Below are 23,164 nucleotides of genomic sequence, written 5' to 3' on the forward strand. Positions count from 1 at the left end.
ATCTGAAGGACAAAGCAGTATTTCTTCTCAAATACATGACAAGATGATGCGAAGCTAATGTAGAAGAATGCATTATCAAGAAGCTCTAATACTCTTTACCCATGTGGAGCCTAGGATGCTTTTCAGCTACATAAAATACCAGTCACCCAGAGTGAAGGAAATCTAAAAGCATGGTATTTCTTAGTGTGAAGCTGGGAGTCTGCAGCAGATAATTACTAGATGATAACGTAAGTGTCTGGTGACTTGCCAGGCTGAAACAGGATAACCTTATATGCACTGTTGGTTATTTTGTGCAGTGGAGTGTAGCATATATTAAATATACTTCTTACTCCCCATGCATTTTTTTTATGACCAAAAAACCACCTCATTTTGCCACAGCCTACAAATTTAAGAATTAAAATACCAACTCTAAATGAATTAACCCAATGTCATTATTATCAAAATGTGTTCTCAGGTTTTAAAGTAAATTATCCCCTGACACAAACATGACAAAAATGCTCTTGAGCAAAGTGCATACCGATGTCTCCAGAAACTTAAGAAAGCTAATCTCATGGTCCCTACAGTTCTAAGGCAGATCATTCAATTATAGCAGTCTGGATCGTAGTTCAGAATATCCTAACAGCTGGAATAATGTATTCAAGTGGCTAGAAAGCACTTCATGTCCTTAACACTACTCTTTAGGGCTGAATTGCAGACAATGATGTCATTAATGTTTTACTACTAAGAATCAAATTCAGAAGTTGAACTGACATGCACAGGATTTTGAAAATCTCAAAGGATCCTGAAAAATGTGTCCAAAGCAAGGCTCAAAAATTGATTTTTATCATATCTGACAAATTTTCATAAAATCTGATAAACTTTCAGCTGATTATTTGATAAATAAGAAAACATTTAAAAAATCTATACAATTATCTTTTGTATAAAGAACCAAAAATTAAAGAAGACTAAAAATCATGGTAGACACATGCACTTAATGCACTGGAAATCCCTATATGACAGACAACATGGGTTCTGTCCACTAGAAGTTTGTAATCTCCAACAGACAATGCTCATGAGATAAACCTGTGAGCCCTTCCTGAGGACTGTACTCAACCTCTCCATCCCTCCCATGTGGGCAGCCCCAAAGCGGCTTCTCTTCTTCTGAGGCTCCCTGGCTTTAACCGTTGCCTCTGTATGACTCTTAAATCTGTTTCTACTCTTTATATCTCCTAATTTCTAGTCCCCATGCAGCCATATCCCACAGATATGCTGCCGTCACCTCAAACCCCGCCAGTTACACACCCCTGTACTACAAGCACCCGCTGTCACTCCCATCCAGGTTTCAGAGCTCCAGCTTTACTGCTCTTTGTAACGTTTCTTGTTTCATCCACCTCTCATTACTGGCCACTGCCTCTGCCAGGACGCAAGCCCTTACATATTCCCTTCGCTCACCCCTGAAAATTTCTAAGAGCTTCTTGAGCCTTTCTATTTCTAGTCTGATATATTTTTTTCTTTCTCAACATGTTTTTAAAAAAAAGTGAAATTGCTGGATATCAGAGACTTTATTTAACGCTTGATCTTTAAACACGGGCCCAAAGTCAAAAGGAGTTCCTGAAGTCATCTGAACTACAGTGTTATTTAAGTATTAAATGTCAACTTTCAGTAGAGAAATGTACTTCGTATGCCAAGTCAGAATGCCACTTTGGAAAATGTATACAATTTACAGCATGTACAAAACTGGCAGGTTTTACTTGAACAATAAAAGACTGAAAACAAATTATGTTTCAAGAAAAAACAAATGAATGCTTTAATTTACTATAATAAAATGTTATGACTGTGGAGGTACCAACCATATCAATATAGAAAGTTTAAAAACTAGAAAAGGAGAGAGAAAATTCCTATATCCACCATCCCAACATAACTATGATAATCAGTTTGGATTTCCCCTCCTTTTTATTTTCCACATGCATATTTTTTGCATAGTTTTAAATTACAACTAAAAAGAAGTTCAGATGAAAATTTTCATTTACATAATTTTTATACTGTTGAATACATTGGTTTCTTCCTATTATTCATACTATAAATAAAGTTGCAGTGAATCTTTGCAAGTTCTAGTTCATTTCTTTAGGAGAGATTCCCAGGAATGGGATTTGTGGGCTCAGAGGCATGAACATTTTTATGACTACTGGAACATCTTCACAAAATCTTTTCAGAAAGCTCATTACTAACTTACAATGCCATCATCAGTTTCCTCACACCTGCACTGGTTCTCCAGATCACAACACAAAGTGGTAATAGTTGGTAATTAGTGAGTTTGTGGTTTTCTTTTGTCATTTTTATTTAAATCTCCTGATACATCCTTTCCATTTTTCAAATACTAGTTGGGTTTCTTTTTTGAATTGTACATTTAGGTACATTAAAAAACCCACCTACTTATTAAATATTCCCCTTCCTCTTGCTTGTATTTTATTTTACTTCTCTATGGAATGAGAAAATCTTTTTATCTCCCTTAAGACAACTGGAGAAAAGTGGTTGCAAGCTCAGTGGCTTTTGCAGCTCACTGTGGAGGAGCCAGAGCTTTCCAGCTTTCTGCTCTGCCATCCTAGGCTTTTGCTGGTCTGTCCCCTTGACACAGTCTTGCTTCCTGATCTCAAGATGGGACTGTACATCCCGCTGCCACATGCAGACAATAGTGCCCAATGAACGGAGTCTTTGCCCAAAGACTGTTAAGTCTTTCTGAGAGTATGAATGTGTAATGTTTTCTCTCTAGATTTCAGGGTAGTATAACACCTATACAATGTACATTACATTCTCTTATCATTTGATTGATTTATTTATTTTTAAGATTTTCTTTATTTATTTGACAAACAGAGATCACAAGTAGGCAGAGGGGCAGGCAGAGAGAAAGGGGGAGGCAGGTCTCCCACTGAGCAGAGAGCCTGATGCAAGTCTCCCAGGACCCTGGGGATCATGACTTGAGCTGAAGGCAGAGGCTTTACCCCACTGAGCCACCCAGGCGCCCCTCTCTTATCGTTTTAAAAGTACCTCCACACTTTGGTTTAGAATTCCTTTTAAAAATCAAATGTATCTATTTTAAAACTCATATTAACGTACCACATAATACAAAATGGTACATAAAATAAAAACTTAAAAATCAAGGCTTGGCTTTAGCATAAATTTAAAATCTCCACGTATCCATTACATCAGGAAAAAGAATACTGCCAAAACCCTGAAAAGGCTCTATAACTGGGCCCCCCAAACATTCCTGTTGTCCCACCTACCCAAAATAACCAGTATTATGACTATTATAGTGACTTGTTTTTCTTTACAGTTTTATCATCTATCTACACGCAATCTTAGCACATAATATTGCTTGGCTATTTTTCCAGCTTTATTTAGATAGAATAGAATAATTTTGTATTTGCATCCATTGTCTTTCATACATCATAGTCTGATGAAATTCAGCCACCATGCTAATTACTGCTACAGTTTCTTCCTTTTCATTCCAGTATAGAACTCCTTCACATAGACATACTATCACTTATTTATTTGTTCTACTGTTGACAGAAATTTGGATTATTTCTAGATGTTGCCTATAACAGGCAATGCCATGCGCATTCCTTTATTTCCTGATGCTCATGGTACACATATGCATTTCTCTACAGTATATAAGGATGAATAAAAATGGTGGGTTGTAGAACCCATATATCCACTACTTTAGGAGACAATGTCAAAACAGCTGCATCAATTTGCACTGTCATCCTCAGGGAATGAGAGTTTGGAACTCTCACAATGAGAGTTATCAACAGCTGGTATTATCAGCCTATTCTGCTTTCGCCATTCTGGCTGGTATATGATGCTTTCTGTGATTTTAATTTTGCATTGCCTTGGTTACTGAGACTGAGTATCTTGTCACAGGTTTACTGGATACCTGGTAACTTCTTCTGTAAAATGTTCTCGTGCACATTTTCAAAAATCAGATTTCTTTTCCATGATGACTTGTATGTATTCTTGATAAAAAAGACCTCTGTGTACTGTATGTATACAATCTACATTTTCTCACTGTCTTGCCTTTTTGTTCTCTTCATGGTGTTTTTGATCAATAAAGATTCTTAATTTTACACAACCAAATCAATCCTTCTTTTACGGTTATGCTTCCTCTGGTTTCCTATTTAACATGTCTTTCCCTATTCTAAGTTTGTCTCATGCTTAAAAACCTCAAAGATGCTTCTGCTTTCCTTATTACATGGGCCTGAAACATCCTGTATTTTGGGAAGCAGGAGACTCAACAAAAATTAAAATAAGAACAAGGAGAACAGAGGCTCATCTATAAAAACATTATACATTTGAAAATTACAGTATCAGTAAAAATGTTCCAGTTTAAAGGTTAATTGAAACTATATGGAAGTGGTTCATGACAAGTCTTTAAGCCTGGACTGAAAAATTAAAGTTATTATACAGATTGTGTATAAAAAATTGATTTTAAACAAGGGTCTTTGGATATTGGTTGCTGGCTGAAATACTCTGTCACCAGAGAGCTTACCTCTATGTGATTAAATTCTCCGAAATTTGTTGATACTTTTTTTGTGGCCCAGCATGTGGTCAATTTTCAGTTTTATGTACACAAAGAACTTTTTTTTTTTTAAATATAGAAGAACATATGGGACACCTGGGTGGTCAGTCAAGTTAAGCATCTGCCTTCAGCTCAGGTCATGATCCCAGGGTCCTAAGACTGAGTCCCACACTGGGCTCCCTGCTCAGCAAGGACTCTGCTTCTCCCTCTGCCCTGTCTTTCCTCCCCCCTCATGCTCTGACAAATAAACAAGCAAAATCTTAAAAAAAAGAAAAAAGGAACACAGTGTAAAGAATGTTTACTCTGTACTTTAAATGTAAATAACAACACTCTAGTGTACAGAAAGCAGATGGCGCAGATGTTAGATGTAGCTACTAGAAGGGCCTGTTAATCTCTGATTCACTCTACTTCTATGGTCTTGCCTTTTGGGGGCTCAACACAAAGTGACAGGAGCACACTGGACCCTCCCAATTTTTAAGGGCCCTGAACTTTGACTTCTGTGTCCCCCTAGGTCTCTGAGGCATCCTGCTCCACTGTGGACGTGGCAACTACCACCTGCGGAAAAGCAGTCATTAATGCCAGGCTCACCCTCTTTGAGGATCTGTCTCCAACATTCCCTGGATCGTGAGCCAGGAATTCTTCATTATTTTGTAGGTTCTCAAGTGCTTTCAAGCAGATTTTAAAAATATTTTGCCTAGCATTTGTAGGTGTCTTCAGCGGAAGGGCTGGTCCCAATAATCAGGTCTACTATTATCAGAGCAAAAGCTTAATTGTCTTGTCTTTTTTTAAACCTCAATTTTAATTTCATTTATGGAAGGTTTCATTATCCAAAAACTCTTTTCTATATATCATCTTAAGACCAGAAAGAAGATTTCCCAAAATGTTTTATGATACTAATTATGAAAGATGCTTTTTCATGAGGAAAAAAATGAAGGTTTCTATTATGAAATCACTTTGTGTAACCATATGTTACATACTAAGTTTAATGACTCACAAACAAATTAGCATTTTAAAGGCTCCAGTAAGTCCTACAGTGAAGAAAACTGCTTAGTTTTATTTAACACAAGGTTTATCAAACATTGATAAATCCTTCTTCTCATACAGTTCCAAGAAACATATCTGGAAAAATAGATTAGAAATCATCTTTACTTTTAAATATTTTTCCCCTCTAAACTTCTCTGGGAATCTTAACTGTTTAATCTTTTCATTCATAAAGAGTATATCTGGTATAATAATGAGTTTAAACTACTTTTTCCAAACTACTAAACCAAAATGGCATCATTGTTGAAAATGAGCTAAAACATATTATCTGGCTCTTCCTCACAAAAATAACATTTTAAAAATACCCATGGCAGATCATTTACTTTAGGGACAATTTATAGTAAAAACACTTTAAACCCATGTATGCTCTAAGTATTTCACATAAATACATGCTTCCAGTTGGTATCTTAATTGACATAAAAGGTCTACTCAGTTAGATCTAATTCTGTTAAAAAGCAGTTATATATATATATATATATGACATTTAGAATACAAGCCACACAAGTGGAGTAAGTAGAGTTACGCACAATCTAGGTAAAATTGGCATGTACGAGTATGAGTTAATGAAGAATCAGGACATACAATCTTGATGCATTATGAGATGCTGAGGTGTACCCTAAGAAGCAGGATTTATCTCTGTTTATACGTAATAATGTAAACAGACTTTTAAATAACTCACTAAAGGGGTGCCTGGGGGGCTCAGTTGGTAAAATGTCTGCCTGTGGGTCAGGTTGTGATGCGGTTCTGGGACTGAGCCCCATGTCCAGCTCCCCAGTCAGCAGGTCAGCAAGGAGGCTCCTTGTTTCTCTCCTTCTGTCTCCTCTCTCTCCCCCAGCCCCCCATTCATGCACATGCTCTCTCTCAAATAAATAAAATCTTTAAGTTTCTCACTAAGCACTTACAATATTTTAATACTTACTTGAATTTTAAGTTTTAATAGAAATACATGTTCCCTAATCATGATTATTAACACTATCAACACTAAACACATTAGTTACCTAAGATGGGGGGAGGAAGGGCATGGGAATGGAACAGAGGTATAAAAGGGATTAATACACAGCAGACTGAGATGCTTTGTATGAAGTAATGACAATGTGCCATGATCCCAGGAGTAGGATTATGTAGCCCTCTAAACATAAAGTTCACGACAGGGAGAGGAGGCTTATAAAAAAAAAGAAAAATGAATGAAAACAACAACAACAACAAAAGAAAATGTCTTTTGATGATGACAAAGTCCGAGTTTCAAACTACCAAAGGGAGCACAGAAAAACCAAGCAGCAGAGACAGAGTTTAGATTTACAGTTGCATGGCAGATAAGAAAAAATATTGATAAAAGCTTTTAGGAAGTGTAAAAAGTACAAGAAAAAAAAAAGGGAATTGAAACATTTGTTTGACAGGAGTTAGAACCGTGTTTACAATATGCCAGAAGGATGAAGAAAAAAAAAAGAAGGAAAGTCAAGGGGAAAACACATTAGAAATCTTCGAAGAGTTAAACTCCATGGGGGAGGGGGAACTAATTTCGGAAATAAACCAAGAGGTACTTACAATTAACATTAAATGAAATAGAAATTCTTGAGTCTAGCCTTAACTAAGCTAGGAAGTAGAAGGCAAAGTAAGATGGGCAGTACTGGGGGAGTACAAGCATATGGGAAGGTTTAACACAAAAAGAGTATGTATATGGGCATGCAAATAACTCAAATGAAGTTTAAATAAACTATAAATATTTGGAAATACACATATAAGTAAAGCAGCCTAATGTGTAACTATTAATACTGTTATGAATTTTCCACAATTATGTTAAAAAAGATCCTACAATGGGTCTTATATAATATTCCATCCAAAGCACAATTAATATGTGGCAGAATTAGGCATTTAACCTACCACTATGTTTTATAACTTGTCTCAGCAATATGTTTCTTTCTCATCACCTTAAATTAAGTTATTCAATTATCTCTGCAAATCTCTTGAGGCAGAAGCTCCTTACATTTTAATAGAATGAATGGACTGAATACATACAAGTGTAAATTTTTCTTAGAAGTGTCTATGTTCAGAAGTCTCCAGGAACACACAATATCTAAAATCAGGGAGGAAATTTTTTGTTTTTTCAGATACAATGATGATACAATGATGACAACTATGTTTATCACAGATTAAGAGACCAAGACCACTTAATGTGATGATAATCCAAAGGAATACAGTTATTCTTACAACTCTTTGACATATATGCCATGTTTCTATAATGTTCAGTTCATACTGTATCTTTGCCAGCACTCAGAGGTTGGGCAGACATATTTAAACATGTGTTTAAACTTGCTAGTCATCTTTGGGATCCTAAAGTAAAAAACAAAACAAAACTAAACCAATTTGGCTACAACTGTGACAAAATGTGGATGTTCTACACGTAGCCACCAAAACAATGCTTTGAAGACAAACTTCTTAATAATCTTTGTAGCTCTAGAAGCAGGCCCACCATTTCTTTGTTATTGCAACCTCTCCAAAAACATTTCATGCTATTATAAAATGTATCAGTCTGCTAATGATCTAACTTTTGGCAAGAATAGATGATACAGAAATCTTCTCCTTAAGAAACTAGCTTGATGTAAAAACTGTTTGAAGCAATTGCATCTTTAGCAAAGAACAGTATCTGAAAGCACTTGAGGAAGCACTCAAGGCCAAGGTATAAAGAACAGAGCAGGGATGTTATTTAAAAATGTTAGATATTAGTAAAAACACCCCTCAGAAGAAAATTAAGTCTACGAAGGGACATGTCTGCTCTAGTCATATACCCATTTTTCCCTTATCTGGTATAAGGCCTCATTTGAGGGACAATATTCCCTTTATCTCATATAGGGCAGATGCCTAGAAAGACAAACAGGAGTAATTCACGTACCCACTGGACTGCTTCCGGCTCCATTTGGCACTGTGAGGTCTGAAGTGCTCAACATCCCACCTAAAAATTTTAGAGAGAGAACAGAGAGGGCAGAGAATGAACATGAATTGGTTTTCCTTATCTGAACGAAGTAAACTGCACTCCTTTCCTAAAAAGCAAAAATAAAAACTAGCCCTAGACTGAATCTGGCATAACTGTGTAATATGATATAGTTAAATATACATATAAAAGCTCTGGATACAAATGCTTTCCTGTATCAATATCAAAAAGTAGAAATTCCTAAGAATGGGGTCAGTGCTAACAGTACTATTAAATTTGGGACTTAAAGAAGAGGAAACACGGTATTACAAAGAATAAAGTCATAAATGCTGATTTTTGCTGAATTCATGAACTCTAACTCCAGTCAGGTACATCTACTCTCTTATTTTTGACATGAGTGACTCACACTCGAACTTAAGTCTTTGCTCATGATACCCTAATTAAATTTTCTGCCTGTCAAAGTATGGTTTCCCGTGAAAAGGAAAGTTATAGATGGCAGATTCTGTATATGGGTCCACTGTACCCAAGAGGATGCCACAGCGCCGCAGTAAATCCCCAAAAATATTCTTTAAAATGGAATCAATTATGTGGCAGGGACTCTCGCACATCATAGAAAATTAAAGGTAGCGAAACAAGAAACTGCTTATGTCAGCAATTCTTTTTCTTAAAGAACCAGCAGAAGAGAGACCACTACACACCTGTACTGCCGGTACTCGGTGGTCTCTGAGGGACTCCAGGGGATACATTTCTGTGCAGCGTGGCTTGAGGCGGAGACAGCATGCTTGAATCTGCTAATGTTGAGCTGGCGGCCAAAGATGGCGACACAAGTGAACTCCCTGGGTTAGTGTAGGACAAAGCGTTAGGGCTGGTCACAGGGACTGTGACAGACATTGAGAAGTTTTGAGGTGGCAAACCAGGCTGTAAATAAAGAACAAGGAAGAAGAGAAAGCTGTTAGTTTCATTTTCATCTATATTAAATAAATAACTTACGAATTTTAATTTGGATAAGGTAACTCCACAGTTATTAAAAGTTGAGGACAGGGATAGTTTCTTACTAATCAACTGGTAGATTTAAGTTGCCTTCTTCAGAATTACATTTGAACATGAGTATGTCTGACATAAACTTTTCAATTTCCGTTTTATATATGAATACATATACACTACTATAAAGTGTGTGTGTGTGTGTATATATATATATATATTTCAAACGGTCCTAGAAATGAAAATTAGATGTCAGAACCTGATATTAAAGTAGTGTTGTCAGATTTAGACATTACAAAATATATCGTTACCAAGTGAGCATAAAATTAGCACTTTAATAATCCAAACCAGTTTAGCAACATTACATTTCTATTGAGAGATTACAAATTTAACAAAAGGAGAAAATATGTACACAAATTATAAATTTAATACACCAAATGTGGGACATTATAAATCAGCCCTGGTTTAACTGACTGACATTCTTAATGGACAAAACTTAAAAAAAAAAAAATCAAGTCATATATACAACACAATGCAATCTGAGTGTGATGAAATGCAAAGAAACCATCTAAACAATAAAATTAACCGCTGAAAACCTATCTTTAAATTGTATGAAGATTAAGTTATAATTATAAATGCTATCTTACTTCCCTCCTAAGTATTCCACACCCCCTTAAAACAGTATTTGTCATTTCTTCTTGTATTTCCTTCATAGACCATATACAATATACTTGTTAACCATGAAAATAACAGTTCTTTATAAAATCTCCATTATAGAGAAAGAAGAAAGCTTGCTTCTCCCCATATTTTAAAAGTGATTGCAAAGAGTGGTAACACTGCTAATTCAAAGTTGGAAGAATATAGTTTATGTTCTCTATTCAATAGATTATTTCAGAAAGAAAATTATCATCCATTAACTGACATAAAACAATGGCTACATGACAAAAAAATTTTTTTCAAAGGTAAAGCAATTTTATTTACACAATATTTTGCAGTTTAACATTTACTTCAAAGTCACCAGCATCCATGTGAGGTCAGAAGGGATTTTATTTTATGTTTTTAAAGAATAATAACTGTATTAGCACAAAAATACGTCCTTAAATCTATTTTTCATGAGCTTCTTATAGTAAAGGACTCCTTTGAAGAGATAATCCATGATGTATACTTCAAGGCATAGTTTTTAAGAGAATTAACTCTGACAATAAGATAAATATCAGAATCAGAACCAATTTGTTCCCTGAAGCCTACAATACAGATGCAGCTTTAGAAAATCAGATCCAAAATAGCTGTTTTAAGCAGCTCTTGCCAATGAGCTCCCCAAAAGAACTTTTTGAAGAACTATCAAAGAAGGATAACAAAAAACTACTGGTTTTCATGATGGATAGATGTATGAGCATAGGAAAATTTTAAACCAAGTATTTGATTTGCAACCAGTTTAAAAACATTGCTTCCTTAAATTAGTATCAAGCCAAGGCTCTCTTCCTCAATACCTACAGTAAAAGAAAAGAAAAGTTTGGAGGTATTTTGCCAAATAGTTTTAGGACATTTACAAAGAACCAAAGAGTAAGCTACTACTATTACAGCAACTATACAAAATAATTAAAAATAATCCTGAACATCAAATTTTGTAATAAATCTAATCACTTTATATTTTATAGTCTCAAGATCTATTAATGTACATGTAATATTTTTTAAGTCATGAGAGGGAAAGGGAAATCTTATATGAACCCTTTATATTTACGAACATGGAAATTTAAGAGCTAGAAGGGACCTTAAAAATTACGTAAGCCAGCTCATTCACTTTACTGATGAGAAAATTGGCATCTGAGAGGGATTTATGTGCCCTGTCTAAAGGTATAGGAGACAGTAAGTAGAACTTAGATTAGGATGCCTTCTCTTCACTTCCTTGTTTAAGACACTGAACATGTATTATTATAAGACTCCAACAAATTTATTTTGAAGTTCTGTAAAACAAACAACAACAAAAAAACCCTAATGAAAATTCTTCCCCTTCTATTATTGGTATCATCACCCACTGCGAAAATAAACAGGATGCGTAGCCAATATCTTCATGCACAAGATAAAAGCACAAACCATACTTTAGTACTCACTGCGATTTTATGATTCCGCATCATATTATCAAATTCCTCATTAATTTTTTTATATTTTTCTTCTGTATGTGGAGTTAGCACATAGGAAGTATCAGGGTCTGGGCTGTCGCACCCTCTGTGTTCCTTCTTGTTCAGAGCCTATATAATGAAGTTAACAAAAAGGATCAACAAATAAAAAGTAGAGGTAAAGTAAAAGTACTTACAGGGCCTCGTTTGAAAATAAAATCACTATCTTCATTTAGTTTGCTGAATCTGTCCTCCGAGAGTGGACTGTGCTCAAAGTAATCGTCAGCATCAGGGCTCTCACAACCATTAAGGCCTTTCTTTCTTAAAGTCTGAAATACAATTGGAAAATTCACACACAAATGATACTAACTTGCCATGAGTTTTGTAAAATTTATTAAGAGAGCACAGACTGAATGAATTATTACAAGAGCCACTGAAATGATTTTTAAATGATCACAAATGTACTCTAATCCTCCAAATAAGGTAAACCTTAGATATAAGCAAAATTAATGCTCCCAGTGCACATTAAGAAAAAAAGGAATGTTAATTTGTTTGGATTCTTTCTTCCCAAACTTCCTAGAGAATACTAAATTACTCACGGCTCTGACATTTACAACCTGAATCTGATTACAGCCTGATCAACACATCTGATAGGGCCAATGAGTGTGCAAACTGACACATAAATGTATCAAAATGATGCTCTGAGAAGCTATCATAGTACCTTTACAAAATGAACATTTCAGCAACTTCATCTACTGAAACTGCTTTCCACCTGAGTTTATCCTAGCCACCAGAAAGAATTAGCATCCTATCTCAGTAACCTCATTCCTAATTTGTTCTTAAATACTATCATTTTCCTACAAAACTTAGAGGCAAAAAACTCAAATACTTATTTACATATGACAGCTATGACTCTTTTCTATGTAGAATATACATATTATTAGTGACTTTATTAGTGACACTGAACATCTATTGGTGTAAGATTGCAACAAATTTATTTTGAAGTTCTATAAAACAAAAAAAACACCCCACTAATGAAATTTCCCCCCTTCTACTTACTTTTAGTTTGTAATAATATGTTAAACAGCATGTATCTTTCACCCCCTTGGCTACCTCTTCCTACAGAGCTCCTTCAGGGGTTGACCTAATCCACTGAACTGACTTTCTTTTGGAAAACTTTGTGTTATGAAAGTATCTCCTAGACAATATGTTCACTTTTCCTTCTTATTTTGAGGTAAAAATATAATGAACAATTGGTTTTCTGATTTTTATTTTTTTTTTTCCACTAAAATCACCATGAAATGACTTGTCCAATATTTAAAAGAGTAGCTTTACAACCAAGGGCTTGACAATCTGTGGAATACTAATTTATTTCCAGAATGTCTAAATTTTTAAAAACCCCAATGGGTGTTTTTTTAAAGTAGAATTACAGAGTTCAACATTTTAAATAGCTTTGAGACTGGCTGATTTTCTAATCAACCACTGTGAAGTTTTGGGAAGCTAAAATTTTCCAAGTAAACTAATGAAGTTTATTTAATTGGGAAACAAAATTTGATCAATAAATTAGTACTATGTTTGTTAATTAATTCGTTAATGATTATTTAAATTAGATTTAAGATGCACTTTTAATTAATCCATAGTAATCTTGATATCCTTTAAAGTATGATTTACAATTATGAATGCTTATTTTATAAGCACTGAAAGAATGTAAACACACAACAGGTTAAGATAGGAAATTTTTTTCTTAGTTTCTCTGAAGTCAAATTATTTTAAAATCACTTTAGTCAATTTGATTTTTTTCATGCTTACAGAATCATAAAAAATCCTAAGTGCTGATACGTTAACTTCTCCAATTACTTAGCATGCACCAGGAATCCCACATATAGTCTCTGAAACCCCCACCGTAACACAATCACTAAACATAAGCATAGAGCAAACACTACCTGTACTTCCCCAATACTGGCCCCATGGCTCTACGTTCTATGGATATAACTAATCACATGAACTTTTATGTGTACTTAGCCATAAAAGGTCCTGTTATTTAGAACTAAGGGATGGAGACATGTATTCTCCCCTGCTCACTGTAGCAAGTTCTGCTTGCCAAAGCTCTGCAAGTTGCTATCAGCAATGAAGACGTTAACACTCAGAATATTGGAACACAATGAACTCTTATAACCTACACAGCCCTAGAAACAAAACAAATATAGTAAGTGCCTACACAGATTTCATCATGAACTTGTTGACTTATTCTAGCCTGAAATCTCCAGATATTTTCCCATCATATTCACGCATCTTAAGACTAGGAAATTCATAGTCATGCTTTCACTAATAGTGACCACCAACTATGTGCCTCTTTGAAGTTCTTTCAAATTACTGAAGAAAAAGAATATGGCCTTTTAAAGTAATTACACAGAAGTTTTATTCTACAACAACAGGGTTAACCCTACTTGCACTCATAAAGAATAGTGTTCTGGTATCTCCAGGTCTGCAAGCCTTCACTTCAGATGGGGTTCCTGTCATTGTGTGGGAATTCAAGAGGCTCTATCAGCTCTGGAGATAACAAGCTCATGTACCTCTACTGGATACCCAACTTGCGTCTTCTTATCACCAGAACACGAAGAGTTGTTGTGAGGACCCAACTACCATAAAAAGACTTTTTCTGTCTTCTTTATCATTACCACATAGCTTAATAGTAAAAGTCTCTCCTGTGTCACAGGTACTAACACATGGAATGCTGTCATCTATTAACAAGCCTAGGTGAGGCATATAAGAAACAGGCTAGCTTCAATTTTTTCAAGTGCTTCAGGTTAGCCACAATAAAAACACTTGGTCAACGAAGAAAACAGTCTGAAAAGCTACCATTTTGAGGAATCTGTTGTTGTGTATTCCTTAAGAGTACTAGCACAGTGCACAGTCTATGGCTATTACAGATGATTATTATGGTCCATTCTGAAGTAAATGGTACTTCGTAAAAAGTACTTTGCTATTGTACATCAACTGACAGTTTTCAGTGACATTATGGCAAACTCACGGGGAAAATTCAATTGTGACAAAATAATTTCAAGTTTCACAGGTATGTATCATGTAAGTTGACTGAAGTTGCTTTTCTTAAATAATTAAGTTATTAATTTAAGCTAACTTGATACAACCTGTTTGGTGTTCTTTTGTACCAGTGTTCTAAACATGTCTAATGATTCCAACTGCAAAGATTACTTAAATGAAATCCTAAAATGAATGCCCATATAATTTTCATCAGTGCGTTTCTATAAAAGAAATTTTATTTTTGGAGGGTTAGCTAAACACCTTTAAAAAACAAACATTTCTACTCCTCACAATAGATGTAAACTATATTATGATTTTAATGGCACTTCTTATATTTTGGGCCAATTCGGTCAGGTACTTTCTGCATACTTTAACATACAGTATAAAATGCAGATTTTAAAAAATCACGTCCTTAGCTAATATTTACCTTAAGTATTAGTTATCTAAGGACAGATTCTGAAAGCTTTTTAAATGAATCAAAAAAAAAAAAAAAAAACCCTCCTAAGTGTCTTTATGGAAAACTATGTATTGTTTAGGGCACATCCTTCCATGTCATCCGATTCTATGGGGTTTGTGCCTTTGAGCTATTTAACAACTCTGTAGAGAGAGAAGTTAATTTGTTGAAACTGGTAATAATGGAAATTAATGTTTGTAGACATGCAAATAAATTCTGTCTGATGGTGGTTCAATTGACTTCTGTCCCTACTGTGGAAGAGGTCAGGTCTTTTATTTGTTTGCACCTATGAAGAAAATTTATTTTGCCTTCTTGATGGGCTTATGTATTTGTCTAATCTTAGGATTTATCTATTAAACACTTGTAATTTTTTCCAGTTTCCTCAGCCACTAATGAGTTAAAATCTTTTTTTTTTTTTTAAAGAGTGTGTGTGAGTGGGGAAGAGGAGCAGAGGGACAGAATTCTCAAGTGGCCTCTGCAGTGAATGCGGAGGCCAATGCAGGGTGATCGCAGGACCCCCACGATCTCGACGTGAGCCCAAACCAAGAGCTGGATGCTTAACAGACTGAGCACTCAGGTGCCCACGAGTTAAAGTCTTTGATTCATGTTCATTTTAGATTTGAGAGTCATGATTTTACTTTTGAAGAGTACTGTTTAACAGTAGTATAAAACTACCCTTGACTTATGATTCACAGTAAATGTAAACTCAAGGGAGCTTCCCAGTAATTCTTGTTAGGATTTAGTATGTACTAAGCATTGGTTTTTAAAAGAAAAAACTAATGTGCTGCTAAATTTTTTGAAAATATTTGGTTAACTGATTAGTGATCTGTGTTAATTTATTATAGTATCAAAAATTAAGGAGAGATGATCAGAGAAGACTTGTAACCTTTCAGTATTCTTCTTCAAAAAATAAAAGAGTAATCCTTAATTCTTGTGGTAATTCATAAATTAAATGCTATTCCTATCACAGTATTAAGAGTACAACAGTCTAAAACAACAAACCCACAATCTTCTGAGGCAGGGTTCCTCTCCATCTGAAGCAAGTGAGTTCTAAGGTGAAATTTGAGCTGCTAGAAGACTGGGTAGTGTTTTACCTATACGAATTTACAAGGGAGGGTCAGCACCTGGGTGGCTCAGTTGGTTAAGCGTCTGCCTTCAGCTCAAGTCATGATCCCAGTGTCCTGGGATCAAGCCCTGCATTGGGCTCCTTGTTCAGCGTAGAGCCTGCTTCTCCCCCTCTTGCTCTTCCTGAGGCTTCCCCTGCTTGTGCTCTCTCAAATAAACAAATAAAATCTTAAAACAAATAAACAAAAAACAAAATTTCCAAGGGACAAGGGATCCCTGTATCACATCCACAGTTTCTGAGCTGGAAATGCCCAAATTAAACTTAAAAGAGGCGGGTTTTTATTGTATTAAAAAATATAAATGAGTTTTAATTAAATGAAGAGGAACTTAAAAACTTCTATTGATTAAAGACCCTACCAATAGGAAGGCTCTGAAATTTAAAACATTTCCATCAATTTAAGGAAAAAACAATGAAAATTATATCCTGGCTAGAACTTTCATTCAGGTTTATCTACCTTTGTTCTTCGACAAAGCTATATTACAACTCTGTAGGGATGGATGTTAATTAACTTGCAGAAAATGAATAATAACTGCAAATAACTCCTGTTCATAGAAATTGTTTCCTGTGGGATGTCACTGATTATCACCTTGTGGATACTGACCCGTTTTCTTGCATTTGTAAATTCACTTCAGCATTCTTTAACCACTATTACATGGTATTTTGAGTTCTTTGAACTGGCTGTAACATCTTACTGGTGTACTCATTTGTTAAATAAAATCTTTGATGCCTGTTCATTCTATAGTTGTAAGAGTAACGATTATGCTTTCTTTCACACCTAACCTAACATTTGGAAGACCTATAGTCTCAACTGCCTGTTGCACATTTTCATTTGGATATCTGGCTACTCTATTTCAATGGAACTCACTACCTCTCATTAAACAGATCCCCTCTTCAGACTTACTCTTCTCCAGTTAACACAGAAAGCAATCTTGCGGTGCATGCTTTGTTTTCTCCCCCACAATTCACAGGGAACACCAAGTTTTATAGATTATAGTTATTTCCACTGCCACCATATTCAACACAGGCCTGTGCTGCTTTATATCTAGATGCTTATAATATACCCTTGTACTTTTTCTACTCTCTTTTCTAATCTGTCCCATAACTTGTTAGAGATTCGGGTCTCCTCAATACCACTTTGTATTTATCACACCTGTTTTAAATCTTTGATGCTTCTCTAGAATCTAAAGCAGCAGTCTCTAAGACTTAGATTAGCTACCCCATCCAGACACATATTTTATGCACAGCCCCCAAAATATGCATACATTTTGCAATTTACAGGCATAAATTAATCTTTTTAATATTAATAAGCACATTTTAGAGTAAAATAGAATTTCTATTATTTTCTTCCTAAACCGCAAGAGACTGTTTTACATATCTTACATCCCTCTTTTGAAATAACAGATACAGAATACAGAACCAAAATTCCTTAGCCTAACTGCAAGTCACCAACAGCCTAGCTCCTACTTACCGGCTCACTTGTTTAAAACCCTGCCCTCTTTTCTGCAGGACTGCTTCATAGCTCACTATGGCCTGTGGCCTTGTTTGAACCCCATCTTCCATGAAACTTTTCCCCTACTACTTCCCTACGCTAAAATTCTAAGAGCACTTATTCAATAGAACATTCATTTATTTATACTACCTTGTATTTACCTATCTAATGTACCCTCAACTAATACGTGAACTTTCAAGTCAAAGACTGAAGTCTAGACTGCTTTACATTTTTCTGAATCTAGACAAACAAGGCGGTAGACAAGCATAAAATATTTATTTATTAATACTTGCAAGATAAAAAAAAAAAAAAAAGGCAAAGAACGAGACCAGGATGCTATGACAAGTTACTTTAGAAGTCTTCTAAAACCTAAAGTTATGAATTTGTAAAAATACATAATAAGGCAATCTAAAAATAATAGTTTGTACCAGATGGATCCACAGAAATTGTTGTATTTGGCTACTTTTGAACTATGAGAAAAAATATAATTTCATAGGTATAATTTCTTAAATTCATACATGTATTTAACTTACAACAGCTTATATTCTGAAAGCTGCTAGGAGATGCCCCAGTGGGCTTTTGGATAGTAAAGAATAGAACTGGTAGTGCAAGAGGACATCTATTACACTGTGTGTGTATAGTCTTTACCAAACAAAGGTTTTGATTCTGGATCTTATTTTGAGCCCAGCAGGTTGGAATACAAACTTGGTAACCTGAAAAACAAAAGTCATACTTTTCTAGAGTAGAAAAATTCATACCATCTATAGAGAACCAACCCAGTTTTTAAAAAAATCTTATTAGTACTAAGATAGAGGTCCCACAGCTCACCAACCCTTTTCTCTCACTGAGACAAAAGACAGTAAGATAAATAAAGCTTTTTTTAAATTTGGAAATTATACTCTGATTATAAAAACGGTTAACTGGAAAAGGACCCAGAACATCAATTATTTTTACATAAAGCCTTTGCCAGAGTCATCCAGCAAACCAGGGTTGGTGGCAGAGATGACACACCATGCAGACCTTGAGATGGAGCTCCTGGTGTCAAGCCTTTAGAACACCCGGTATTCCTTCCTGCCTTGGGTGCCACGTGACTGTATTCTCTCAATAAATTCTCCTTTAGGGGTATCTGGGTGGCGCAGTCAATTAAACATCTGCCTTTGACTCAGGTCATGGTCTCGAGGTCCTAGGATCGAGCCCTGAAGAAGGCTCTCTGCTCAACAGGGAGCCTTCTTCTCCTTCTCCTTCTGCCCCTCTTCCCTGCTTGTGCTCTCTTTCAAATAAATACAATCTTTAAAAAAAAAAATGATAAATTCTTCTTTAGCTTCAGTTACTTTAAATGGATTTCTAGTTCTTAGAATCAAAGAACCTTGATGAAAAAAACTATCATAATCCTTTAGGTCATATATTAGTGGTCTCTTATCTAAGTCCCATAATTCCCAAAACAAGTCTGGCTAGTGCCCCCACTACTCTGAGCTCAGAAAGGATCCCAAACCTGGAAGTAAGATGCCTGAGCAGTGCTTACTGTTTCTAGCCAAAGATAATTGATTCAAATAATGGTACATATACCAACAAAGATCCTTAAAGTGCTGTACTGTTCTACTTACAAAGCATCACCGACCCTATCTCTCAAGTTCAAGGAAGCATATACAGAATTCTGGGTACATAGCACAGCTTGGCAGGTCCTATACTTCATTTTCTAGCCTATATTATTAAATCTGCTAGTGACAGTGGAGATGGAAAGGGTAAGGAAATGGTGGAAAGGAGACAGGGAAAAGAAACTCAAGGCAAAAACAATGCTGTTTACTTTTTTCCCTAAGTATATCCAAGTTTTCTTTTATACAATAAACTTAAAAAAGCAAACATATTTCAAAATGGGTTGTATACAAAAGGTGGTCAATTTTAAACAGCTTTTTTAGCTTAAACGCTCTTATCCCCAAAAAACAATGTATTTAAAATTTTAGATACGCTTGGGCGCCTGGGTGGCTCAGTGGGTTAAGCCGCTGCCTTTGGCTCAGGTCATGATCTCAGGGTCCTGGGATCGAGTCCCGCATCGGGCTCTCTGCTCGGCAGGGAGCCTGCTTCCCTCTCTCTCTCTGCCTGCCTCTCCGTCTACTTGTGATTTCTCTCTGTCAGATAAATAAATAAAATCTTTAAAAAAAAAAAAATTTTAGATACGCTTATTCTCCATGGAAATTACATATAATCATGTGTGTATATAGAGATATTATATAAATACATATACATACAATCATGTACCATAATATTTTGTTTTTTAATAAAGAAATCTAGTACTCATATTTTTCACTGTAAATAAGTTTAAATATTTAAACTCCAGGAATTCTGAAATAAGAACTGATAAAAATCCCGACGGGCAGGGTGAGGGATGCCTGGGTGGCTCAGTCAAGCGGCTGCCTTTGGCTCAGGTCATCATTCCAGCATTCTGGGATCGAGTCCCACATCGAGGCTCCTTGCTCAGTAGGGAGCCTGCTTCTCCCTCTGCCTGCCACTCTGTCTGCCTGTGCTCACTCGCTCGCTCACTCTCTGACAAGTAAATAAATAAAACCTTTAAAAAAAAATATCACAGGGGGCTGGCATTTTCTGCAATTTTGAGTTATGCTACAAAGTTTTAGACTCAGGAGTCTCTACTGTCTGTTTACCAGAGCCCACACCTGACAAGACTGTGTTTTTAACAACTGCCTACAAAGAACTGAAATGTTCTTTAATGTATGCTCAATTCTGTCACTGCCAAATTCCATTACAAGCTAATAGAATCACAGTACTCAGAAGCAAAACTATGGAACTAAAAGTACTCAATAGGTATATATGCATGATTTTTTAAATGCACAAGGAGCTAATTAATCAATCTATAGTATCACCACCCATCCCGAATCTCATTTCTGTCAAGCACCTGAGCAGTAAATGCTCCATAAACACTGGATGAATGGATAATCAGATCTAGCACAAGATATGACTACTTGTAAAATAAAGGAATAACATGTCTTAAGTTCCAAGGAACTCAAACCAAATAGGGTTATTTTAAATAGGCAAAGTTCTCCTTTTCCTCGTTTTTAATAACTGTTGCTAATTAAAGACACTTCATATTCTTCCTAAACACTCTGAAAATGCATAAAAACATTTAATTTTTTAAAACTGAAAAATTCACAAAGGCCATCAAAATTTATTAAATTCAACAATTAGAAAATGACTACTAGTAATCAAACCAAATCAAAACACAGACTAGAACTGGAACCTATATATCTTCCTCAATCACACACCTCTCCTCTCTGCCTTCTCCAGGAAAGACCACCCAACCTCTGTGATGACGAAGCTTTCTGGTTTACCACATATATGCGTACCTGTAACTATATCCTTCGGCTTACTTTTAAATATTATGTGAATGAAGTATATGCGATGCAGTATTCTGTCTTGCCTCTTTTATTATATATTATGTTTATTAGATTCATCCTTAGGGTTGCATACAGATCTAGTTTGTTCATTTTCACTGAATATTGTAACTCATTGTATAGGGGAAAAACTTTATTCATTCTACTACAGATATTGGAGCTGCTTCAGTTTTTTGGCCATTATTGAAATGAAAATGGTGCTATGAACATTTTTGTAAACATAACCTACCCCATATCTACACACACTTCTCTAGAGTATATTCTTGGGAATGGAACTGCTAAGTTCATAAAGTATGTGGCTCTTATCTGTCTTATACTAGATAATGTCAAAACATTTTTTAAAGTACTTTTTATCTTTGAACAACACAGGTTTAAACTGTGCAGACCTACCCAGATGTCTTTCCCAATAAATACAGTATAATACAGTAAATGTATGTTTTCTTCCTTCGAGTTTTCTTAATAACATCTTCTCTTCTCCAGCTGACTTTACTGTCAGGATACAGTATGTAACACATATAACTTGAAAAATGTGTGTTAACTGACTATGCTACTGGTAAGGCTTCTGGTAAGCCGCTAAGTTTAGGGGGAGTCAAAAGTCAAACATGGATTTTCAACTGCACAGGGTGCTGTTTTCCCAACTGTGGAGCTGTTCAAGGGTCAACTATAATTGTATCGAAGTACATTTCTACCTGAAATGAGAAGTTGATTTGCATTTCCCTGATTACTAAGGAAATGAAGCACATTTCATACCTATTGGCTCTCTGAATTTTTTTTCTAAGTGTCTGGTCAAGTACTTTCCAAATTTTCAATTGGGTTGTTCATCTTTTTCTTATTTATTGTCATTTTTAAAATTTGAAATCAACATAAGTCCTTTACTAATTTTATGCATTATAAAAATCTTTTTCCATTCTGTGGTTTAAAAAAAAAAAAACTGCCTTCAGATAAAAACAGGCTCTTAATTTTAACAAAGTCAAATTTACCAATTTTTCCTTTATAGTTTTTATGTCTTCAATAAATCCTTCCCTACCTCAAAATCATGAAAATAATCTCCTGTATCTTCTAAAAGCTTTCAATTTTGCCTTCTGCATTTAAGTCTATAATCTTCCTGGAGATAGATTTTACGTAAGATATGAGGTAGACTCCCTTCATAGTTTCCTATGTATCTAACTGTCCCAGCACTATTAAAGAATTTTTTTCTTTCCCCTATGATTATAGATACCCCCATTTATGCACACATGGTTCCGTTTCTAAGCTATTACTTCACTGCTATGTTTGGAAATCAGTATTTGTGCATTGTCATAGTATCTTCATTACTACAGCTTTAAAATTAGTCACAATATATTGTAGAGCAAACCCTCTCACACTGTTATTCTTCAGGATGTGCTCTTTTCCCCCTCATTTTCCCTTTATTTCAGAATCAGTTGTTGAATTCTTTTGACTGGCATTTCCTTGACTCTATAAGGATTATTATTATTTCTTTCTTTATTTGTTTGTTTGGTTTTTTGGTGGTAGAGATATATACCTATTGAGAGTTCCATTCCACAATAATGGGATAACTGTTAAATCAACCCTACATTCCTGTGAGCAATCCAATGTAGTCATGATACACTGTCCCTTTTATATACTGCTGGATTTAATTTCTGTTTTAGCATAAGTAACATGAGATGCTTTAATGAACAAAACACTCTCAGTGGTCTAACACAATGAAGTTTCCTATTCATAAAAAGCCATATGAGGATGTTTCTTATCTCAGAGGCGTGCATGAGATTATTCAGAGCCCAGATTCATTTATCTTGTGCTTCCACGCATAAGACCTCAAGAGTGCTCATCTGGATTCTCTGCACCTGGCAGGCAAAGAGGGAAGAGACAGTATGAAGATCATGTGGGAGGTATTTGACAGATCAGGCCTGGAACCAGCATGTGTCACTTCTACTCAAATTCCATTGGCCAATTTAGTCACATGGCTACTCCCAAAGGGAGGCTGACAGAGTCTATATGCATGCCCAAGGAGTACAGAAAACGGATCAAA

At 35.4% G+C, this 23,164-nt stretch overlaps 1 protein-coding gene across 20 annotated transcripts in view; it reads right to left on the reverse strand.

The window, feature by feature from the left end:
- The window catches only part of MEF2A (myocyte enhancer factor 2A), a 161,989-nt gene that overhangs the window by 23,660 nt on the left and 115,165 nt on the right, over positions 1-23,164 (reverse strand). For 10 of the 20 annotated variants that reach the window (XM_082736474.1, XM_082736475.1, XM_082736484.1 and 7 more), the window contains 3 exons: positions 11,615-11,752; positions 9,221-9,440; positions 8,484-8,543 (listed from right to left, as the gene is read on the reverse strand). In XM_082736474.1, the coding sequence (XP_082592600.1) occupies positions 8,484-8,543; positions 9,221-9,440; positions 11,615-11,752 (418 nt within the window). Of the gene's footprint in view, positions 1-8,483; positions 8,544-9,220; positions 9,441-11,614; positions 11,753-11,817; positions 11,950-23,164 lie in introns of all 20 variants that reach the window. The other 10 variants (XM_082736477.1, XM_082736486.1, XM_082736476.1 and 7 more) reach the window with 1 other exon arrangement.

The sequence above is a fragment of the Mustela nivalis genome (genome assembly GCF_964662115.1).
Source record: "Mustela nivalis genome assembly, chromosome: 6".
Lineage (NCBI taxonomy): Eukaryota > Metazoa > Chordata > Mammalia > Carnivora > Mustelidae > Mustela > Mustela nivalis.